The sequence below is a fragment of the Oenanthe melanoleuca genome, chromosome 1A (genome assembly GCF_029582105.1).
Source record: "Oenanthe melanoleuca isolate GR-GAL-2019-014 chromosome 1A, OMel1.0, whole genome shotgun sequence".
Classification (NCBI taxonomy): domain Eukaryota; kingdom Metazoa; phylum Chordata; class Aves; order Passeriformes; family Muscicapidae; genus Oenanthe; species Oenanthe melanoleuca.
Window position 1 is genome coordinate 2,201,980 of NC_079334.1, and position 24,175 is coordinate 2,226,154.

The following is a 24,175-nucleotide window of genomic DNA, read 5'->3' on the forward strand; positions in this document are numbered from 1 at the left end:
TTGTTTTCTGCCAAGAGATAACTGGAGTCTTTATTGCCTGTTACAGATTTCTATCTATTCTGAAACAAAAAATAAATGAGCTTTTAATTCCACATATATATTTGAAAAAGAAATCATTATGCCTGTTTCACTAAGTGTTTTCATTTTGATAGGTCTTCCACCTGCTGTATTACTAGAAAAACATGAAGTAAACTTTTTAATGTGAACATTAAATATTCAGTCCAAATACTGTCTTCTCATTTTAATGCAGCTGTTAGCAGACAATGAAGTCCAAGCTAAACTCTAATGTTACTGGCATAGTAAAAATGATAATTTTCTTTACAGCAACAGTTAATGACAGATTGAAAATTATTATCAGAAATAAAAAATTTGAGCCAATTTAGCTCAGGTACATTTGTACCAACTTGGTGATTCCAGTGAGCCTACATGCTGAAAATGGATGAGCAGAATTTTAACAAAATTCCCATTTTATTTTGAAAACAAATTACATCTCCATGTAAAGCTGTTCTGAACTTATGGAGTAGGTGATCTTCTCCTTGTGACAGAAACCCATGGCTGTGGGGTGAGAAAGAATGACCCATAGGTAATGCAGCCCTCTTTGAAGAACTGAGGGAGTGCAGAAAATGCTCTCTGTGCTCCATCCTTCTCCCTATTCAACTGCATTGGTTTCTCTGGGAACTTAATTCTTATATCCAGATACATAGAGGAAGGAACCTCCCAAATCAGAGAGCAGTAAGTGTGCAAAATCTTCATTTTTCTTCAAAAGACTAATCTGAAGATGTCCATTTCAGCACAATGTTCTTTCTCCCCCAAAACCATAGCAATGTGTAGTTCTTTGTGACATTTAAAACCAAGACAATGAAAGCAATCATGGCCAGTCAGCAGTGAATCTATAAAGCCACAGATAAGTATTTATAAAAGTTCAACCCACGTGGCACTGCCATTCCCACCAGCCATGAAGAACAGCAGCAAAATTTTATGCTTACATTAAGAACATCTAATATTTGTAAGAATAATGCTTAAATGTTCACTCACTTTTTTAAAGTGTAGTGTTTACAGTAGAGCTTGCAATTAAACTTTGTGTTGAAACACTAATTAAAAAGTTATGTTTACAGAAAACAGTAAGAATGGTAGGCATTTGTAATAGTTTGTGATAAATGTTAGGAAATAATCACTATCACAGTTTGAAAGTAAACCAAAATCACATGCATTCCTTTGGCCTTTGTAATAAATACTGGGAGAGGAGAAGTAGCACTATTTTATTCTTGAATGCTGCAATACCCAGCCTATATCCCTGGTCAGTCCTGACATATCTTCTGCACTAGCTGTAAGGAATTTATTCCTCCCATGTCCTGCTCTTCCTTTTGCTCATGTGCCCATATTAGGGATTTAGAGACATCCACAAGCAAAACCTGAAAGCTGAATTTACAGGGTTTCTGGAGCAATGAAAGAAATCTAGATATTATGTCCTGATATCTTTGCCAATCTGCCTTACAAACTTCCTTATAATCAATGTTTCATTCAGTGTGAAGTTATATTAATGAATATCATATTGATTAAAATTACAAAGGAAAGTAAGAATTTGCTCAGTATCTTACCTGTAGCACTGTGCTGCCTTTGACATTTTGACCATCACTGGTAAAGTACTTGAAAAGTCCATGAAGAAAGTGAAAAAAAAAAAAAGAAAAAGAAAATTATTTCCAGTCACTGCAGACCTGAATTATTTTTAAAGTGATGATTGACTGATGGAAGTCTCTGTACTCTCCTGAGTGATCCAGAAATAAATCAATTAAACAACTCCATCTTGTCTTTCCCCCCTTTTTTATTTAGGCCATCATATCAAAGACAGCATTTCAGTAAGCATGGAGGCACTTCAGCACTGGAGACCTTGGTGTTCAGATGCTGATCATTCCATAGTTTAGTCCATAGAAGCGTGAATAACAGGGAATTCCTCGACAGATTTTCCCCTCACATATTCTCTGACAAAACCTGAATGTTTTCCAGAATGTCAATGCAAAACTTGGTGTCCTCAGCATCCACAAGTTTCATAAAATGTGTGGCAAACTGCCTTTGGTCTGTCACATTTAGAGTCTCGCTCGGGCTTGCTGACAGCTACATGGAAGCTGACAACTTCAGAGCAGTTTGCTTGGAGAAGAATCCTGGTAAAATGAGTGGGAAATGGAGTCAGGGCAAAAGTCCAGCCTGATTTCCAAAGGCAGTCCCAGTGATTTGAAGGCTGAGGTGTCTCAAAGCAGGACATGCACAGCTGCTCTTGCCCAGGCTGGTTTTGAGGAGGTTTTGAATTCCCTGCAGAAAAGCGGGAGATCTGGTGGCCTCACAGCACTTCAGGGTGTCCTCTCACAATTCTCCATCATCCACCATCACCCCGTGCTGTGGAGACCGAAGGGCAAAGAAGGGGTTTCCTCCAAGCTGCTGTGGTGGAACACAGTGCTCCTGGTTATTTGGGGGAACATGTTGTGGTGACAACAACATCTCCTGCCTCACCGGCTTGTCACCTCAGAGCATAGCAGACACACCCTGGACAAGCTGGCCAAACTCCCCGGGAGGACATGGGCACAGCTGGCTGCGAAAGGCCTGCTCTGCCTCACACAGCTCCTGCCTCAGGCACCGGATGTGAGGTACCCTGAGGGCGGGAGACGTGGGTCGGGGCAGGGCCAGGTACGCGCTTTGTGGAGGAAGGAAAAGGCACGAGATGGCGGCAGGTGGTGCAGCAGCAGAGGGAAAGGCCTGTGCTGGAAAGGCACAAGATGGCAGCAGGGTGGTGGTGCAGCAGGAAGGTCTGTGCTAAAAAGGCACAAGATGGCGGCTGGTGGAGCAGCAGGAAGGCCTGTGCTGGAAAGGCACAAGATGGCGGCAGGTGGAGCAGCAGGAAGGCCTGTGCTAAAAAGGCACAAGATGGTGGCTGGATGGCACAGCAGCAGGAAGGCCTGTGCTGGAAAGGCACAAGATGGCGGCAGGTGGAGCAGCAGGAAGGCCTGTGCTAAAAAGGCACAAGATGGTGGCTGGATGGCACAGCAGCAGGAAGGCCTGTGCTGGAAAGGCACAAGATGGTGGCAGGTGGTGGAGCAGCAGGAAGGCCTGTGCTGGAAAGGCACAAGATGGCGGCTGGTGGTGGAGCAGCAGGAAGGCCTGTGCTGGAAAGGCACAAGATGGTGGCAGGTGGTGGAGCAGCAGGAAGGCCTGTGCTGGAAAGGCACAAGATGGCGGCTGGTGGTGCAGCAGGTAGGCCTGTGCTGGGCGCTCTCATTTTGTGACATCACCAGAGTGGCACTGGAGCGACACTGGAAGCTGAGGGAGCAAACGTTCCATGCCATTCCGACAGGGCACTGTGGCATGGGGAGCCCTCTGTGAGCCCGAGCGAGGTGCTGGCAGTGCCGCTGCCGTGAGGGGCTGGAGCAGGTGACGCAGCGTCACCATGGACGAGAACAGATATCCTTTCCCTCCGCCACCTTTTCCTCCTCCCTGCCCTGCCATTGGCACTCCCCTGCCATGTTTCCCTCGCCTCAGGCCTGCCTGGGCACACAGGAGCCCAGAGGGGGCACGGAGGGCCTGGGGCAGCCTGTCCTGTCAGCCGGGGCCGGTGACGGTGTTTGGGTGGGCACAGTGCTGGGAACAGCCATTCCTTGGTGTTTCTTGGCATTCCCCATCATTCCCTGTCCCTGCTGAACCCCCTTTGCTCCCCACTCCTCCCTCCTCTCCCTGCAGCCCTTTCTGCACCCGGAGCACCCCTCGATGCCATCACTCCCTCCTCCATCCCTCCTGGTCACTGCCCTCTGGGTCTCTGAAATCTCCTCCTGCTGCCTTCTCAGAGGTCAGAGGACGAGGATGTTCTAGAGGATGAGAAAAGGAAAGCACGAGCTTCTTAGGTTTAACAAAATCAATCTTCTCCCCCTTCATCCCCCCATTAAAGGCAATTTAATGGGCCAGAATCTTCCTTAACCTCAGGTGTCATACGTGGTTTTGGAATCTCATTCAGAATGATTTCAGGACTGGGAATATTGATTTCGAGGGTTGCATGAGGCTGTTTGAAAAAATGAACATAAGTTTTGATGAAGATCATTTTAAACATATTTTCAAGGTAAGGTATATGTACATTAAGCAATTAATGGTTTAGAAGTTCAGTTACACACGTCATACCTTTGCTGATATTTTTCAATTAATTTTTTGGGAAATGTATTTAGTGCTAGTGTGGTGTGCAAAATCAGCAAAGAATTTTCCTCCTCCAGATCTTTTGTTTCTGTGTAAAATATCTAACCCAGGGCTTGCATTCAAATTTAGAATGGAAACTACCTCTAAGATCAATGAGTCCAACCATTAACACATTAAAAAATCCAATTCTAAACCTTGTCCCTAAGCACCACATCTACAGGTCTTTTAAGCACTTTCAAGGAATGGTGACTCAGACACTTCCCTGGACAGCTTGTTCCAATGTTTGACAACACTTTCAGTGAAGAAATTTTTTCCTAATAGCCAATCTAAACCATCCCTGGCACAACTGCAGTCCACTTCTGCTTGTCCTGCTGCTTGTTACTCAGAGAAGAGACTGACATCCAAGTAACTCTCTCTTTTCACCACAAGGAATCAGTGCAAGGTGAAAAATATGTCAATTTTTGATTCCCAGGTCTTTTTTTGTGACATGACTGCTCTTGAGAAAACTTAAAGCATTTCGGTTTCATCCTATTCAGCTGCTTCTGTGATCAAACTAAAGGGGCAGATGTGCCTGTCTGATGCTGGACAGAGCCATGAGAGCAACTCCCCAAAAATCCCCTTACCTGGAGGACAACATGGACCTGTCTGAGCTGCTTTAGATCCAGCACACATTCATTCTGCTCTCCACTATACCTGTCCTGTAGTATTTAAGAGGTGTGCCTGGACAGATGGGAATTGCACTCTAACCCCCAGGGAAAGGATTTGGCTTTGGGGCATGGCAGTGTTTAAAATATTTCCATGAAGGTTACATGATACAGAAACTGGACTTAATAAGTTAATTTAGTGCAGGTAAGCAAACTACTGCCAAACAGACCTTGTCTCAGAGAGCAAATGCTACAAAACTGAGTGCCTTGGCACCTGCTGGGTATGTGTGGTCATATAGTGACTCAAAAGATGCAAGGCTTTCCCTTTTACCTCATTTACCACCCCCCCAACAGCTTTCTGGAAATGCTGTTTCTCTAACAGAATGAAAACAAGTGTGTACATTTATTTATTTACTTATTTATTCACACTTTTATATATATGTGGTTCTTTTGAGCACGTTTGCAAACAGCTGGCTGATTCTTCCTGATTTGTCAGAGGAGATTTAACTGTGGCAAGTCAGAAACTTTTAGGCCATGAGGTAGAAGGCACAAAGTTTTCCTCTCCTGTCCTCCTCTCTCATTGCTGTCTGGATAAAGAGCCTTCCTGTGCTTTTTGCACTTGCACAGTGTGGAGATAGCTGCCAACCTAGAGAATCTTCTCTGGAGCACTTTAAAATGCTTCTCATTGTTTCCTCTACCTTCCCCCTGCTTTGGTTTCTGGCAGGAGTTTGAGAGAGATGATCAGCTGTGTGGGTAGAGAAGAGAACTGAGGGAAGTGACCTGCAAAGAATAAATCTGATCTTGTTGTACTTAACCTGTTATACCCAGCAGCCTGATCTAGTTCTTTATAGCACCACTGTTAGGTGTTCTTTGCTATTTGAGAAAGATTGTTCAGTAGTTTGGGAGGCTCAAATATTTCATCATTTTACTAACATGTAAATTCAAAGCATTCTGGAAGGGAATCCTACTGACATCATTATAAGTAACTACACATCAGCAGTTAATCCAATGGTTGTGCATAACAAAATACATTTTATAGGAAACTAATTTTAAGGAATGATCTGGTTTTTTCCTTGTCTGTTCTCTTTGAGTTTATTTTACCATAATACCCTTTTGAGCAATACCAGAATTATTAAGGTTTTAAGGAATAATAAATTTTCATATAATTTCTCTCAAGATTCTTTGTCTCTTCTTTTTCTGAACAGCAAAGATTTGATGTGCATTAATAAAAATAGGAATGATAAAAACCTAAGCCAAAAATTTATAAGAATATTTTTTTATAGTGACATGATTTTTATCACTTTAATTTGAAGAGCTCTATTGTGTAGTATTATTGCCTGTATTTCATCAGTAGGCAACTAAAATAGAAACTTTATTTTTTTTTGCCTAGCTTCTCTTTGTGCCAGTAACTAAGTGAACATCTTCCAAGTCCTGATAGACTCTTTATTTGCAAAAGATGTTGGTTTTTTCTTTTCCTCCTTAATGGTTATGAGCAAATTTGCAGTATTGTTAAGAGCATTAAAAATTGGATTGGATCAACCTTGGTTGGGGAATTTCCCAGCAGTAATGAAATGTAGCATTTGTACAGAAATATATTTTGCTTATGATTTCTGTTAAAAATGATCATTATTATTCTCTTTCACAAACTCAAAGCAAATAAGGAAGTACTGATTTGTAAGATTGCTTTGCTAGAACTCCTCATGAAATTTAATTTTGTACTTGCTTCAGTTACCTGATATGTTTTTGTTCCTATTGTTGTACTTATCCAGTAGGAACTGCACTGCATAGGAAGGAGCTGGCAATGGACCTTTAAACTTTTAGGTTTTATGGTGTGGCTTCAAAACCAATCCAATTTAGCAGTAATCCAAAGTCTTGCTCAAAGAGCAGCAGAGATCAAGTAGCAATTTCCTGTTTGTAGACACTTTGGTGGAAGCCAAACCAGCCACTGCAGGTGCCATGCCCTGGATGCTGGAGCTCCCCTTTGGCAGTCTTGGTCCAAGGAACCAACAATTAGGGATTTTCATCAGTTTACAGGGATAATCACTGGATTGCCATTTGTTTGTGATCTTTGTGAGCAGTTTTGTCAGCAGATTTCTCTTGACAACTTTTGAGAATAATTCAGGCTAAAATGGTGGAAACATTTGTATTTCATATGCAGTTACTTATTTTGTGGGGAAAATTTTAAAGGAAAAATAGAATTTTTAAACCTGAGATAAATGTAAAAGGCAATGATGGTAAAAAAGTGTTATTCTACTCAAATGCTTTTGGTCTTTTAACTTTTCTAGTGGCTTTTATACTGAAACCCTGAAATTAATTACTATGCTAACATTTTGTAAGCTGTATGAAAACAAGCTTACAGTTTAATAATTCTGTAAGTGTGAATAATTAATCTAACTTAAACATTCTGGCTTGTTAAGAATAGAACATTATGTCATAGGTTATTACAAAATATCTTGCCTTCAAACTTTAATATTGTGTCTTATTTGAAGTGTTGAAAGACTTGTAACTCTTGATAATTTGGTCATCCTTATTTCATTTTCAAGATTACTGGTTGCTGTTTTTGTATGCAAATTTGACTGACAGTATTTACAATATGGTGCAAATTGCAGTTGGAGAGGTATTATACTGAATATATTTTCCATTTGATAACTTTTATGCTGCACATTTATTTTAATGCAGAGCATTTTAGAGATTTTCTACAATGTGTTCTAATATTAAAATGCATTAGATCTAGATTTATTGTACTTATTTAGATGTTAATTATGTCATATGGTCCATTTTAATAAAATATTTGTAGCACAAAAAAGTGTAATCTAAAGGTTGAAGAGTGTAATCTGATTGTAGCCACTACCTGTAGTTTCCTGAGGATTCTGGTGGCTTTTTTCCTCAGAAAACCCTTGACAAACAGACAGAAGATGTAATTAGCATGAATGACTTCAGAGCAATTTATCGAGCTCTTGTACACAGACCTGAATATGAAGATCTATTCAAGTCCTACTCAACAGATGGCAAAATTCTACCTGATGGCCAGCTCCTGAAATTCCTTGTAAAAGAGCAATTTCAAACTGAAGCTGATGAAACAACTGCCTTAGAAATTATTATGAAGCATGAACCCATTGATGAAGGTATGCCCAGTTTAACTATTGTTATCTAGTTCTTATTTTTTTGAGTTTCTCTCAAAGATTGTGCTTTGCAAAACCTCATACTTTAATTTCTTTAAAAACATGTCTTTTCATCTAATTTTTTTTTCTTCCTGTGTTTTAATTTATTTTCATGGTGCCCTCCTTTCTCTGCTTTCTTCCTTTTTCTGTCATTCCTTTATATTTTTTTCTTGTCTTATAAATTCTGTTCTTCAGCTCATTACAAGCCTTTTCAACTTGTTTTTCTTAAGGTTCTTATCTGCCATTTTTCTTGTCTGTTCCCTACAGTGTCTTCTCTCCCTTGAGTCACTTAGTGATAATGCAAGGCCTCAGACAAGACTTTTATGTCCCTCTGACTTCCTTGCAGAAGCACTGTGTAAGATTTTTGGAGGTGCCTGGTTGCCTTTCTGAATCACAAGAACTCTGAGATGAGGAGGGATTAATAAAACTGTAACATGTTCTTCACCTATGTAAAGATGCCTCAAGTTGGGGTGGAACATTTCTGCTGAGTTTCACTGATTTCAACTTGTGGCAAAATTTACAACTAAGCTATGAAAAGGATATAACTGTATTTTGTTGCAAGCTGTTACTTTATTCAGTGGAATATATTTAGTTCTTTCATTTACTTGGTTCCCAGTCTTTGAAAATGGGTGGAATTGATAAGTTAAGAAAAACAAACCCCAGGAGAAAATATTTCTTCTGAGAAAATAACTTGGGATTTTCTTTGCTGACCTGTAGTGGAAGAAGAAAATGGAAAATGAGAAACAGAACATCTGGTGTTTCATTAAGAGGCATTTACTGTCCAGTAATAACATGACTCCTTATGCCTTTACTCCTTGGGATTGCCTTTCAAACTTGACTGTACTTTATTGAACATATTCTACTCTGTCAGAGGAACTAATGTTTACTCATTGTACAAGTTACCACTTTAAAGGGTTCATTTTATTTTGTGTTACCTGTTCTGATGGGAAAGTTAAAAGCTATAACACAGTTAAACAACAAAATTCTTCAGTCCATTAGAAAACATCTTTGTAAATATCAACTGAAGTTACTAGCTCGACTTGTAATTGCTCAGAGAAATATATAAACCATGAAAAATTAATTAATCAGATATGAAATCCAGATAGTTCATGTAATTCATTACAGGCAAAGCACACAGAATGAGTGTATTCTGAGTAATGTAAAAAAATCAAAATGTTTTTTAAAGATCCAGAAAGTAGAAACATAATCCAATTGTTACAAGTATAAAACAATATAACATGTGCACGTGGATAAATCTGTCAAGATATTAAATAGGATACACTTTTCAAGAGTCAGCAGGGTAGCAAGAAGTCATCCTGCAAATCTCTTAGTTAGAAAAAGACCAAAGAAATTCCTGATGAAATAAATACAGTCATCTCTCTAGTACTATTAATATTATTAATCTGAGAAAGATCTCACTCAAAAATAAGGATGAAACAGGATTGGACCTTCTTAAATGGTGTAAAATCTGGTCACTGAAGACAGGTTGACAAATCCAAGTTCTTAGAAAATTGACTGTAACAATCCTGACCAATACAAGTCAAAGGTTATTTTGAAAATAGGGAGGAAATGAATGATGAATTGAAAGACTGGAAAAGATAAATATAATATCTATTTTAGAAAGGGAGCATCCAAGGAACTAGCCACTGTCAGTTACTAGGAAAAAAAGGGAGAAAATAATAAATATGTAAACCCTTCTAAGATGGTAAAGGTGAGTAGCAGTTTGTCAGGACATTCCATGAAGAAATAGTTTCCTGTTTTCTCCTGTGAAAGATTAACTGCTCTGGTGGATAGCAGAAAAATTAAAATTACCAGAAAGATTCCCTGGATTGGATTTGTTTTTGTGGAAAGCAGTGGAATGAGGGAAGTGTGAGAGCAGTTCTCATAAATGAAAGAGGATTAAAAAAGGGGAGCGGACTAACACCAAACACAGCAAATACTTGGGACAGGAAGGAAGTTTGATGTCTGGATGGTCTTCTGTTTATCACTGTAAAACACTGCAAGTTTTCTATAATTGAGAAATAAGTATTTTCTGTAAATTCTCATTCAGGTGTAAAACTTTCAGTCTGTCACACACTGAAGATCAATAACTGCAATTCTAACTTAGGCATTCTGATTCTTACATCTGTAGTAAGAATTATCATGGCAGAAAAGGAGGTTTTCTTGCAGCTATTTCCAGTCCCCAAGTTTGTATACATTGACTTCTAAGTTACTGTTAGCATAAAATAATCTTGGATTACTTACTGCTTGTTCACTGCTAGCCTGCTATGGTGACAATAAAATTATTTTAGAGTAAGAACTGGACAAAATCCCTCACTAATTCAAACTATGTTTTGAAATAAAGCTGACTTTTGAGATGATATCATTTGCAAAATGACTGCATTCCAAACATGACACTGGGAGCAGTAGCTGGCAGTGTAATGGCTCTCTGCCATTAAATCAGTCAAAACCAAAACAAATGGGATGACTATCACTGGCATGGACTCAGTGCATTTTGTTATAAATGCAGCAGTGTAATAAGCTTGATTTGCGATTCATCTGTGTGGGCAGTTATTCCTTTTGTAAAGATGCTGTTTTTATTTCAAATATTTCTAAATATTTATTTTATCAATATTTCTTTGGAATTTTCCACCCCTGGGGAAGACATGTGGTGCTAGGAGTCATAGTTTCTGCAGGATTATATTGAGAATTGCTGACTGAATTTTTAGCAAAAAAAATCCTGGTTCTCTTAAGAGGGAAAAGAAGATTCTCTTAGTCCATTGTCTGGCATGTTACTTTCCAAAGTAAACAATGAATGTTTTACTTTATATTTAATCAAGACTACTGAAAACTTCTCTTACTGCTGTCCATAGAAGAATAAAACTGTCAAAGCACATTTACTTCCTCTCAGAAGTTTGAACCACAGCAACTCAGCTCCAGAGTCACATGTATCTATATTGGTACTGTTTATACATTTGTGATGGATTTTGAAATTGCAGGATAGTGTTGTGCTGTATAACTTTTAGCAGTGTTCAGAATTGGGTATTAAAAATTTCAGAAAGTGCATGGATATAACCATCAGAGTGGCTTCATGACAGAGATTTTTCCCTTTTGTTTTTTTTCAGTGAGAAAGAAAAGGCAGATGTCATTTGAAGGATTTGTAAGGTACATGAACTCAGAAGAATGTTCAATATTTAAAATCCAGCACAAGGCAGTCTATCAAGATATGACCCAGCCATTATGTGACTATTATATTTCATCTTCTCACAACACCTACTTGATAGCTGACCAACTCATAGGACCTAGTCATTTATGGGGATATACCAGGTATTTAGACATTGTTTTTTAATATTTTAAACATTCTTTGGTTGGTTTGGGGTTTTTTTTAATGAATACTAAGTCACATACAGTCCTAATTGGCAATAAGGGACAAAGCCATGAAAGATACAAGTTGAAAATGTGAGAGTGATATTTTATTTTGTGTGTACACTTTTCAATATATTTGCCAAACCATCTGTTCGTAGTCTGGAAACAATCTATTTTTTCACTTACATCTCAGAAAATCAACCTTGCAGCAAATGAAATCTATGCCATGGTGTACAGTCCATGATCAAATCAGTTTTTAATCTCAACACGCCATGCAAAAATAACTCCCTGAAAGAAATGTAAAATTCCTGGGCAAGCTCTAGTCTGTTCAATATACAGGATGTGTGTTGGAGTATGTCTGTGTCAGTGACATTTGTGTTCAGTGAATTTTGCAATGGGGGCAGTTTAGGAACAACAAAAACTACAAAACGTGGGCATTCAAGTAGCCAGCAGGGAGAGGAAGCTCTGCAGTGTGTGACTTCAAGAGGATGATGACCAGGATGCCTTCTTGCCAAGGCAGGGAGGAAGGAAATGGATTGTGTAATAAAGGCAACACTGAGAGGGCAGGATGTATTAAGAATTAGGAAGAGATGTGTCCAGAATTCCTATTATTTGTACCACTTTATTGAAGAGGAAGCAGTTGGAACCTTCATATACCTGAAGTCTTCTTCCTTGGCTGCTCTCTTAATGTTCTAGAGTGACTTGCAACCATCAGAAGCAATACTGAATTTCTAACAGTATTTTAAATTCCATCATGTTAATGCTGCATTGCTGAAAGTAATTGCAAGGAGGGTATAACCCCCCTCTCTTCCTCTTTATCTACTATTTGTGTGAGGAAAATGCTAAAATCAGCTAGAGGCATATTTGACATATTGTTAATGTGTGAAAAGCAGCATGTAAAAGACAGATTGGTAATTAAGTAAAATAGTTTATAAGAAATGTTTCAGTTAGTTGCCAGTCAAATATTATAAACCTAAGAATTTAAGGGATGCCACTATCATGTTAAAATTAAAGCGGTAAAGTCAAGGTGCCTGAGAAACTTTAGCACTCCCTGCTAGAAATGGTCTGGAGAGAAGAACTGACTTATGTAAAGACCAAATGCAACCCAGTTCTCTAAGTGCAATGGATTTTTAAATGAGTCTCAAAATTGCAAGCAAATTTGGAATACTAGCACAAAAGACCATTTGAAACATGTATTCTTTTATTTTAAGTGGCAATTGCCTTTGTTCCAAAATTCCTTTATTGAAATCTTTGACCCTCATTTTTACCTTTTTAGGGAAGATAATTCAGGTAATCCCAAATTCTTTAATGCTCTAATAAAGTTTATTACATAACACACCTAAAATAAACAACACAAAGTATGTCTGTCACATATATGTATACTTCAGTAGGGTTTCTTCTTATTTATGATGAAAATGAGGTGGTTTTTCTGTAATTAATCACCATGCTTATAACCCAAAATACAGCAACTCATATTAAAGAAGTGTGGTTTCTCTTGGCTGTAAAATTGTTTCTCTTGTTCTACTGAAGTGCTCTCTTAAAAGGATGTCGTTGCCTGGAGATTGACTGCTGGGATGGCAACAACAATGAACCTATTGTGTATCATGGTCACACTTTAACAAGCAGAATTCCATTTCGTTCTGTAATTCATGTGATTGACAAGTATGCATTTATGGTACGTATAGATGTATGTGAGTAGACATAAGTTGGTTACAATGTGATAGTGGCTTTAACCAAGCCAGGTTTCCCAGATTCTCCTGGGTAAAAAAAATATGAAACAGAGCCTGTGCCAATGGGCATTGTTAAAATTAATTACAATTGTGCTATTTGTTCCTAATGTATTTGAAAAACTTTTTAAAGGAATCATAATAAGTTTTCCTGATAATGAATATAAACCAAACTTAGTGCAATGGATTCAGGTGATCTTGCTCAGTTGTTAGGTGTAACTCTCACCTGAGATCATTTCAACAAGGACTGAATATAAATTGAAAAACTAGTTCAGAATTGGTCTGATGTTTTTCTCGTCCTTTATATTTTTTAAAGGTTTTTGCATCACTTATTCTTCTGCTGCTATAAATCTGTCTTATGTCCTATGTGTGAATTTATCAAACAGACAAAAATATTAGATAATAGATGAGTTTGAGACTTTTTTTCCATTTCTTCTCTTTTTATTTTGAATGTTGACCCTGATAAATGTTAGCTGATTTTTTTGGTCAGGTGACTCATCAGGGCAATGTTCCTTCTGCCTGTCTCTAGAAAAGCACTGAAATCCAAAGAGTTTTTGGCACTGGCTCAGGCTTTTGTAAAGGCATCTGCCAAAACTCCTGCTCAAAGGAAGTGCTGAAAGACTATTAAGACAAATCTCAGAATCAGGCCAGCATTTTGTGTGTGAATATATACATCCATGAGCATAAATCTGTGTGGATTTTATACACATGTGTTTATAGTCTTCTCAGTGCTAATCACACCTGTGTTTTTTCTGATCTGTTTTCTATATAAAATTTACTTAGTCTCTGATTTTAAAAGTGAAATTCAAAACATGATTTTATTCCAGTTTTTCAAAACCCATTGGGTATAACTCTCCTATTCTTGCTAATACACAACATATTGTGCTTAGCTCTAATGCAAACTTCATTTCTCAAGCCCAAGTGCCAATGAGATGATAAAATCACGACAGATAATGGTTGGTACCAGCTGTCCATGCAGGCTGAGCTTTGCTCCTCTAAACAGTCAATAACAAATGCTCAGGGGACAAATGTAAAGATGGCAAAAACATAAAATAGTATTTGCCTTATTGACAATTTAGGTGCTGCCTGAGCAAAGATCTCACTCAGACTGTGCTTTTGGTAGCCATCAGTATTGCTGGCAACTTCTGAGATGTATTTGTATGTGTAAATGGATGTGTGTCTTTTGAGTTATTCTCTAATTTTTACTCAATTTCCCTTTTTCACCTTTTACCTTTAATTTCTACTCAATTACCTTTGCTTGAATATTGATGAGCAAAGTGTAGACTGTCCCTAGAAAAGTTTGTGATATTATGAAAAACAAAAATATGCATAGCTTGTTCATGTAAAGACAGTAATTTCTGAACAGGCTTTGGGGACACTATCAGCTTGAAAAAGTAAAAATCTGTCATAAATTAGAGCAAAAGACATTTAATCCTGCTTTATGTTGTCAGTTTTAATTTTAGAATCTGATTTTACATTTTAAAACCAAAACAAAGCAGCTCTTTTTACACCTCTGCATATGTCTAGCTCTGCTTTGGCTTTCTGAAGGTGCATTTTTTCTTCTTCAATTGTGCTTTTTCTTTTCCACAAATGTGAGCTTTTTTGTTGTGTTGCTAACCTGGAACCACTGATCTCTATTCTGAGTCTTTTGAAAACGAAGGTAAATACAGATTGCCAAGGGGACTTTTGCAAGAGATTTTGGAAAACAATTATTCATATTTTTATTTATTAATAATAAAATCCTACAATTATATTTGCAGTCATCTGCCTATCCACTTGTACTGTCTTTGGAGAACCACTGCAGCCCTAAGCAGCAGGAAGCAATGGCAGACTGCCTGAAAAGTGTTCTAGGTGAAAAACTTCTTTCTTTACCACTTGGTGGTGATGTAAATATGACTCGACTGCCTTCTCCTGAGGTAATAAGTTTTCATTTTCTCTGTGAAAGAAATGGAAAAAATGGTGGGGTTCTTAATTTTTTATTTTTTTTTTAATCCTCTGGAACTGAATTTATGGATCACATCTGGTGTCTGAAATAGACTTCAGGGAGTAACAAAAAATATTTAAACAGCACTAAAATGCCACGTGGAAAGATGCCACATGTTGGTGTATCTGTTACCTGCTGATTTGTTTTTTGCTTCTTAAATTGAAGGAAATTCCTGAAATTTAAACATGTTATTGAAATGGGAATCTGAATCTACATTTTTGGTCAGTAACAGTGATGATGAAGCTTTTTCTTTGTCTTCTGCTACTGTAAATCAATTCTGTTTCTCAGCTGGTGGCCTGATACCCCTGGGACATGGAGTCAGAAAAGGCAATTAGATGGGTATTGAACATTCTATTGCAAACTAAAACAAACACACTTCCACTGTTCCAGTCTCTGCACATAATTTTCTTTCAAGGACAGAATTTTTTTTTCAAATCTCTTGTAGCAGAAATGCATGCATACATATACACAAAATACTTATTTTGGCTTGGCACTGTTGCCAGTGGTAGCTATATTTTACACTTTTTTTTTTACAGTAGCTGAAAAAATTGCAAATGAAAATGTGGGGAGGAAGCACTGTCGTGAGGAAAAACGACACACAAAAGGTTGTAATTCTTAAAGGATTTGTCAAGGAAAAATATTTTTGAAGTAATCTGTCCAGAAGATGTTCTAAAGTATTAACATACTCTTATATTTCCATAACAACGTTGTTGTAAATTTATTTAATATTCACATTTCTCTGCATTTTAATTTTTTTTATTGTACTAATGTATTGTTTTATATCACAGTGTCAAATATAATTTTGGAATCTTGAAAACTGTTTTTTCAATTAGGAAAAAGTAGAAACTATATCAAACAGGAGGGCTTGTTTTAAAGCTTCCCAAAGCATGGCTGGATTCAGGACAGGAGATGTCCAGGGATCATATGTCCTCTGAAGCAAGCACAAAATCAGTGACCATGGAATCACTGAGCCCCACACTTTAAAATATTATATGTTCCTTCCCATATGGTTACTGTGATAGAGGGAATTCATATTTCCATAGCTTAGAGTCTTCATGAGTCAGCTCTGAGAGTTTTGCCTGAAAATGGGTTGCTGGGTTTATAAGTATGAAAATGCTGTCAGGTAAGATTCATTCTCCTGAACTTTTAACATATTAAAGTATTGCGAGACAAATTTCACATCTGTGCAAGGTGTAAGGATTACCTCAATAACACCACTGTCCTCAACTGGTTAGAAAAGTTTGAATTTAATAAATTATTATCTTGAGAATGAACATAAACTTAGGGTCATCTCCATTTCTCCTAGATGTCCTGATCAAGCATGTAAGAGAAATCAGTAGGATTTTACCTAGCAATGAAAATATGTAGCTATGACTGAATTTGTAAATTCTCTTTTGGCTGGCATCTTTTTGAAGAACCACTTTTGATTCATGTTCAAAAGGAGTTTAGTGACATCACATCTTTAAACTTTGGGACCTTGTGCATTTTCAAGGCCTGGGTAAATTCATTCTCATTTGAGAAATCCAAATTTTGAATTTAGCCTTCAGATTGCTTTACTTAAGCTGTACAAAAGAAATGCTATGGAAACATAAATGGTGAATTTTAAATGCTCTTTGTGGGAATGATGCTCAGTAAGTGTGAAAAAAAAAAAAAAAAAAAAGCTGTCATCTACATAGTTTACTGCTCTACTTTTTCCAAGATGGAACTTAAAAAAAAAAAAAAAAAAAGGAAAAAGCCACCTCAGTGAGTGTTCTTCAAGATCAGAATTAAATATTTCTCTTGTGTGTACATGAAGTGGGAAACCACAGAGTTTCTCCCAAAACTTCAGAGAAACATTTGCCAATTACAGGTTCCTTTTAGGTTTCAGAGTTTTGGAGGCTTCCATGGAAATGATTTTCTCTTATATGGTCAATCTTCTACTTCCTTCTTTAAGTAGATCTTGATCTATACCTTTGTCAGCTGAGATGATGGTGTGTGTATGGAAGGAGGTTAAAATGAGGAACAAACCAAACCCACTCTTAGGTGATTCCTGCCTCTTTCAATTATGGGTCCTACCATTGTAATTCTAAGTGAAAATCACATGGAGGACCTGAAAATAAAAGTGAAAGATCACTGAACACTTCTTCCCTCTGCTTTTCTCAACACTTGCTTCATCTGAAAAACAAACCCCAGAAAATTTCAGGAGCAAAGGCTTTTTTAATTCTTTGCCTTCAGTTATATATTCACACTTCCAGCTGACTATACTGACATTGTTAATTCCCTGCAATTCCTGTATTCTGTAGCATCACAGCACACAGTTCCTCCTCTACATAGAGGAAATAGAAGCCTTTGCTCTGTTTATTTCTTTCACACATACCTTATCCCACGAGAAACAGGCTGCCCTTAAGCTTCACCTATCTCTTCTACTTCTTTCCCAAGCAGATTTTGTTTTGCCCCCAAAGCAACAGAGCTGATACAACTCTCTGCTCCTAGTCTTGTCCATCGTGGTGCTTCTAAAGACACTTCATGACCTTCCTGGAATATTCACTGGAATATCACTCTTCTTGAGGGAACATGGTTTTCCCAGAAATGTAGTAAATATGTGACAGTCATTATCTGTTGTTAATAGATTCCCTATAGTGTAAAGCAACTTCTGAAGGTAACTAAAAACAAGACACTGCCATATTTTATATCATCACCCAGTGAGTCAATGGTTTATTTGGTGTATAAAGTCAGGTCCTTCCTTTGGCAAGGTATCTTGGAACACTGAACTTTGGTAAGGAATCTGTGCAATGAAGGCTCTGAGCACACTGTTAATATCCTGGCCAACTGAAACCAACTTTGACTGCAATCATCCTTTGGATTTCTTTCCAATCCATCCAGAGATTTAGTTGCCTGTGTAGAATATCATCTCAACTACAGCACAGCTGTTTAGCTTTGGACCAGACTTACCTGAAATCTTCTCACAGGGTAAATGTGTTGTATGAAAACTTGTTCTGGGGAGGCTAAAATGCTGCTTCTGATATAATAAATATCTGTTTACCTAGAGCTCAGACATTGCTGGTAGGATTGATTTAAAGTATCTTGATAGCTGTGATTTATAAGGCTGCCACAAAGACATCCATTCATATTTCACTAAGTCTGATTCTCTTGAATTGTTAAATATAGCTGGTGTTGGGTTTTTTTAACAGTTGTACTTAACAAATCTTCTCATTGTCTTTAAACCTTTCCCTGTGTTAGACTTCACAGGAGGTGTTGCATCTTCACCCTATATCAGGATTTAAGACAGCAGTATGAATCTTGAAATAGAATATTATGTAAAACTCAGAAGAGATTTTAACCTTGTTACTTAGCAAGATTTTCAGGACTTGATATTCCTCTAACTAGGCACCTACAGCTGGTCAGGAGAATAACAAGCTAAATTTAAACAGGAGAAACTATTATTTTTTAAATATTTATTTCTCAAATCCAGGATTTATTCTTTACATTTTTGGGACTGAATTTTTACATTAATTGCAGCGGTCAATAGGTGGATTTGCCTAATCCAAAATGCTTGTGATTTTTGTTTTGGAAACTTGGCATTACTTCAGCTGATTTGTGTTGTACAGCACATTAATCAGAATGTACAAGAAAAAAAAGTTTTGTTCATTTAATTATGTAAATATTTGTTCCAGTTGATTGTACTTTGAGGCTTTTGCTTATGCCAGCCTTGAAGTCCCACTATGCTCTAGGGAAGTCCTATTATGTTTCACATATATAAATTTTTTAGTATGCTTACAATTTATATAGAAGTAAACAGCAAATGTATTTTTAACATATTTTGTCTTTCATAATAAAACTAGAAAGGAGAAGTTGTAAGGAATGTTCAGGCTTTCAGCTCATTCCAAGGCTTTTCAGCTCTCTCAGAAGACTTGGACGTGTAGAGAAAAAGGTGTCACATGTTTAGCAGTGCTGATTACCAATTAAACAACTGAGATTTCACAGAGTCTCTGATTTTTTAACCACACATTTGTTATAAGTTTTTTTGAAGTTGTTTGAAGTTCAGACAAAAATCCTTGGTATGTCATTTTTTACTCTATGTTTCACTTTCAGTGATTTGGGGTAACTATTATTGGAATTTGCTCCTGGCCAAAAAATAGCAAATTTTCATATCATTGGAGTATTTTTTGTAACTGTTTCTAAAAAGAGCCATAATTTTAAAATGTTATCTTTGTAGAAAACAGAAAAAAACAAAAAATCCTACCTCAGGATGTTTATGTTCTCATAGGATTCTCAATATATTTCAATGATGTTTTTCCCTCTCTACATTATATATTATGGAGGTTGATACATGTCCATTTAAAAGTAGAGAAACTGCTTAGGCAAAATCCCCAAACTGTTGTTTCCCTGGCCAGGTAAGATCAGCATAAGGATTCATAAAATAGCAGAAGTTATAAACAAAAGTTTTAATTTGGTACACAAGACAGATATGCATAAAGGCACTAACAGAACAGCAAATTTCCTGCAGCCTCAATGATAGATCAAAACACTCCAAATTAATATCAGACACATCTTTAAGTGTGTTTCTATACATATAAGTACAATTAGGCATAGTAAAACAATATTCAATTCACCTTTGGCTCATACTTTCTGCTTTTATCTTTTCATAGTTTCAGCATCTGTGTACCTCTGGTGGAGAGCAGGATTTTCCTGTCATGGGCTTAGACAGTCTCATTCTGTTGTGTACTTTGATCCCCAGATTCTGTTTGGTTTATTTGACTTTGGCTTCTGCCTCACTCATGTCTATTTTGCTTCATTTTGTGAGCTCACTTCATTATACTTACTAAACAACTTTGAAGATGAGATAAATAATACCAAGAGATGAAAACCTACATCATTCTAGTACTGTTGAATCTCTTTGCTCTAGGCATTAAAATTCAAAGTTCTGATAAGAAATAGGAAAGTTGGAACGATTGAGGAGAGCCTGATGAGGATGGACGATGACTACCACGGCGAGGTGGAGGAGATCTCAGACTCTGACGCCCAGTCTGACGACGACAGCGACGACACGATCCCTGCTCGGGGATCCAGGACCTCCTTCAAGAGGAAGAGAAGGCGTCCTCATAAAAGAACAAAGGTACCTGTGCTTCAAGTCAATATAGGGAACACAGAGGTTTTCATTTTCTTTTTTAAAGAAGGATTATATTATCTTAAAATAGAGGTTAAATTTAAAAGGGAACTTTGAAGTTACTAAGATCAGTGCATTTGGAAATTGCAAGCTGTAGCTCAAGATTTCAGAGTTTTCCTATTCTTATAAGAAAAGTCAGACTGCACCACATTTTATTATCCACCTAAAAAGCAACCCCTCTCTGTGCTCCCATCTTGAGCTTCAATGGCATTTTCCTCTTTCAAACCTTCTGCTTGTCCCAGGTGCTCAGTACCACAGCAGTTTAAGATGAAGTTACCCAAGTGTTTTGTTGGTGCCATGGCCCTCCTGGAACTATGTACAGAGAACACTTACAGCAGTTCCTGATGACAAAAGGCAGAATTAACTATTTCTTCCCCAAGTCTGCCAGGCTATTTTTGAGATAGATTCCCCTATTTTCTTCTGTTCTGGATTTTTTGCATTAAATGAGGCGCACACTCCTAGTTGTGCTGAAACATTTTTCAGCATTTGGAATTGAAGAGGCACTAGTCCTTCTTCTTCACCTTCTCCTTCATGAGTTGAAGTAATATTGTGCAATTAAGCAAAAAAGTCTGCATTGCAAGCCGCAGGTAGTTAGTTATTAAGTTAAAACTAAAAATAATTTAAGCAGCATTTCACAATTAAGCAGTTTACCCTTAAAAAAACTTGTAAAAAAATGAAATTCCATTTTTAGTTTGTTAACTTAAAGTACTGTAGAACTCACAGTTTGTAAAACTGTAATATAAATAAAAACTAGTAAACATCTGAATCCAAACAATAAAAATACCATCTCACTCATTTAATCCCAATCTGAAAAAAAAAAGAAAAGCTGCTGGCTTTGCCTGTGCCAGTGCCTCCCTCCAGAGTTGCATTCTCCAGGATTTCCATGGCACAGACTCCTATTGCTCTCCATGGGACATAGCCCCAGAATAATCAATGCCCTTGAACTTTGCATAGTTTCAGAGCCATGAGGAGGCAGTCTCCATTATTTTGTCAGATGAGAATTTGCCTCCAAAAGATTTAATGGAATGTAAACATGATTAGCATCAGCAGCTCTCTGCTGGCTACTGCCCCCAATTAGCTCACAGGTTATGCTAAGGAGAATGAAGAGGTCACATAGAAGACCCTGGTACAAGCTCAGTCACTTTTGCTTGTTTTGGTAATGGAGTAAGACTAAATTAAGATTTTGGTGAGAGAAATTTCTACCCTAATGAAGAAGAAAAGAGCTTTCCTAACTTCAGAGTAATGTTTACAGTAATATGCCTTTGACTAATTTGCTTGGCATAGTATAATATTTTCCTCTTATTCTACATTTTATAAATGAGTTTATGCTGTTGGGCTTTTCTAGTACTTTATGTATTTAGAAATAAAACGTTGGAGGTATATTTTTAAGGAGTAATATTAAAAGCCATGAAAAATGATTTATTTTCAAACCAGTCTCAGAAGCAGGAAAACTGTAAAGTTATCCAGAAGAACATTGTGCTAGGAAACATCTCTCCACTCACCCTGTGATTACTGTGATAAACATGGGCACAATAACCTCCATTTTCTCTCAGTGGATCAAATCTCACTATTAAAGGTCATATTTATTAAATTCCTTAACTGTGATATATTTTCCTCATGCTTTATGAATCCAAAATGATTGTTTCTCTGAATTATCAATATTAATAACAATTAAATATGCATTATTGTGACTTTTTTATTCATCTGATGATTATTAGGTGAAGAAGGTGAAGATTGCCCTTGCATTGTCAGACCTTGTGATTTATACCAAATTACAAACGTTTGTGAGCTTTGACCATTCTCTGCAGCATCAGCAATGCTATGAAAATAATTCAATTGGAGAGGCTGTAGCACGAAAACTTGCAAGAACTTCAGGTACTTTCTTTTAAATCCATTAAAATTACTTTGTTGCTATGGTTGGTTCAGTGCTTAGGCATTGGAAGGGTTAAAATTCTGTAAAACACCTGCTGTCTGATTTTATTTGGTTCTTTGTGCAACACTGTTTTAGAAATGTCCTTTGCATAACAATTTTTTTTTATCTCTTAGTTTTGTGATGAAATTTGAAATTCAACTTTGTTTTAGTTCCGTGTGTTTTTATAAAAACAAATATTAACACAGGCTACAAAATGTATGTCTGCCTTTTGATTCATTGTTTTCCACACCAAATAATTTAGGAGTTGCAGTCAGTACTTGAAAAAGTGTGGAATAAATTCCACTCCCCTTCCCACTGCTCCCCTTCCCAATATCTGGGCTGAGAACTCAGTGGAGTTGGCTTGGCAGTGCCCTGGCTTTGGTGAGAGCTGCAGATAAGAGAATCCTCATGAATGGGGAGGATAAACCCCAGAGCAGGCAGTTTGCTCCACTGCACCAGACCTTTCATCCCAGCCAAGCTGGATTATTCCAACTCCCTCTGTGCTGGAGCATCTCCATTTGGTGCAGCCCCAGCTGGCAGAGGGAGGGTTAAGAAAAGTGGCTCTAGAACTCCTCCTTCCCCTCCTCTTCCAAAAATACCACCCCCAAACAACAAACCAAACCAAAATCAAACAAAGAAAAGCCCTAAACAAACAAAAAATGAGATGAGAATGGAATAGATCAGAGAGACAGCCCTGGAAATGTAGATTTTTGTTTAATTACTACAAAAGGAATTGTGTAGATAGAAGCCACTGAAGTTTCCCACATCCATGTGGTCTATGCCCACAGATGAGAAAGGAGGGAACACTGCCAGCAGAAGGAAAAACAACACACATGAATAGTTAACAGCTACTGAGGTTTATATAAAATAATAATTTAAGTGGCTTTTAAAAATGGGCTCTTCCCTGGCCTTAACATTATGTAGTCATTTTATTTAAACCTCCAAGCAGCAAACAAGCCAAGATCATCTAGAGATGATTTTTTTTTTTTTTGAGCTATTATAGAATGAGGAAACTTTCGTGCAGTTTCCTGTTCTGTGTCTCAGTTTCCCATGAGAACACAGTGGGCTTTAGTGTAGAAATCATGTTTACCCTACAAAAAGGGGAAGAAACAGAATATTTCAGTAAAGGAATGATTTTTGGTTAAAGAACTTCTTACAGAAGTCTGCACTAGATACAGAAATACTGTCAGATTGAAATACATACAAAATATTAAGGTTTCAAAATAGGATTTTAGGCATAGTTCAGTTGTCCATATATTAATGTTAAAAGAGAATACATTGCTACAATAGTGTGTTAAAAATGCTGGATCAAATTATTTATTATTTATTCAAATAGGACCTCTTGAATAACAAAGGTTTTCTTACCAAGATTTTATTCTTCTGTTTATCAGTTAAAGAGTTTGTTTCACATACTACAAGATTTATTACAAGGATTTACCCCAAGGGATCAAGAGTGAGCTCTTCAAATTATAATCCTCATGTTTTCTGGAATATAGGGTGTCAAATGGGTATGTATCTTTGCAAAGACTATTGCATTCCAGGCTTTACAAAAGTTTCTGGCTTCCTATAATATTTTGGTATTATGTTGGTTACATCTTTTCCTCCAGTGGCATTATTTTAAATTTTTATTATATAAAACTTTCCTTCAAATCACATATCTCATCAGTTTTTCATCCCTAGTAATCATAGATATCACTTTGTGTTAAAGAGCTGTTTTTTATCTCAGATATTCAATTTATTATATTTTATTAATTTCTTTAAACTACCTTTTTGAACTGGATATTAAAAAAACCCATTCATAACAATTCAACATTTTAAAGCTTCCATTACTCAGCAATGGAAGTTTCTTCTGAAGGATCTGTGGGTTTTCAGTGGCACTCTGTGACTTGAGGGGCACAGGGGCAGGGATGTGAGCACAGCAATTGACAGTAGTGCCAAAAATTCCCAGAACAGGATGTGCTACACAAACATTCCTGGTCAGCACAGCACCCAGCCTTTATATTGATGCAACATACATTTAGCATCTTAATTTCCAGTGCACAACACATTTGTTTCCTGAGCAACAAAATAATGATAACTTCTGCTT

General features: G+C 37.2%; 2 protein-coding genes across 3 annotated transcripts in view; one reads left to right on the forward strand and one right to left on the reverse strand.

Moving 5' to 3' along the window:
* Positions 1–24,175, reverse strand: part of LOC130248609 (uncharacterized) — a 94,315-nt gene that overhangs the window by 30,855 nt on the left and 39,285 nt on the right. The window lies entirely within an intron of this gene.
* The window catches only part of LOC130248608 (1-phosphatidylinositol 4,5-bisphosphate phosphodiesterase zeta-1-like), a 38,934-nt gene continuing 16,571 nt past the window's right edge, over positions 1,813–24,175 (forward strand). The window contains exons 1-10 of the mRNA XM_056482485.1: positions 1,813–2,919; positions 3,222–3,450; positions 3,976–4,099; positions 7,705–7,939; positions 11,080–11,281; positions 12,851–12,995; positions 14,808–14,963; positions 19,917–20,126; positions 21,896–22,052; positions 23,481–23,597. Coding sequence (XP_056338460.1) covers positions 3,437–3,450; positions 3,976–4,099; positions 7,705–7,939; positions 11,080–11,281; positions 12,851–12,995; positions 14,808–14,963; positions 19,917–20,126; positions 21,896–22,052; positions 23,481–23,597 — 1,360 coding nt within the window. The 5' untranslated portion in view covers positions 1,813–2,919; positions 3,222–3,436. The remainder of the gene's footprint in view (positions 2,920–3,221; positions 3,451–3,975; positions 4,100–7,704; positions 7,940–11,079; positions 11,282–12,850; positions 12,996–14,807; positions 14,964–19,916; positions 20,127–21,895; positions 22,053–23,480; positions 23,598–24,175) is intronic.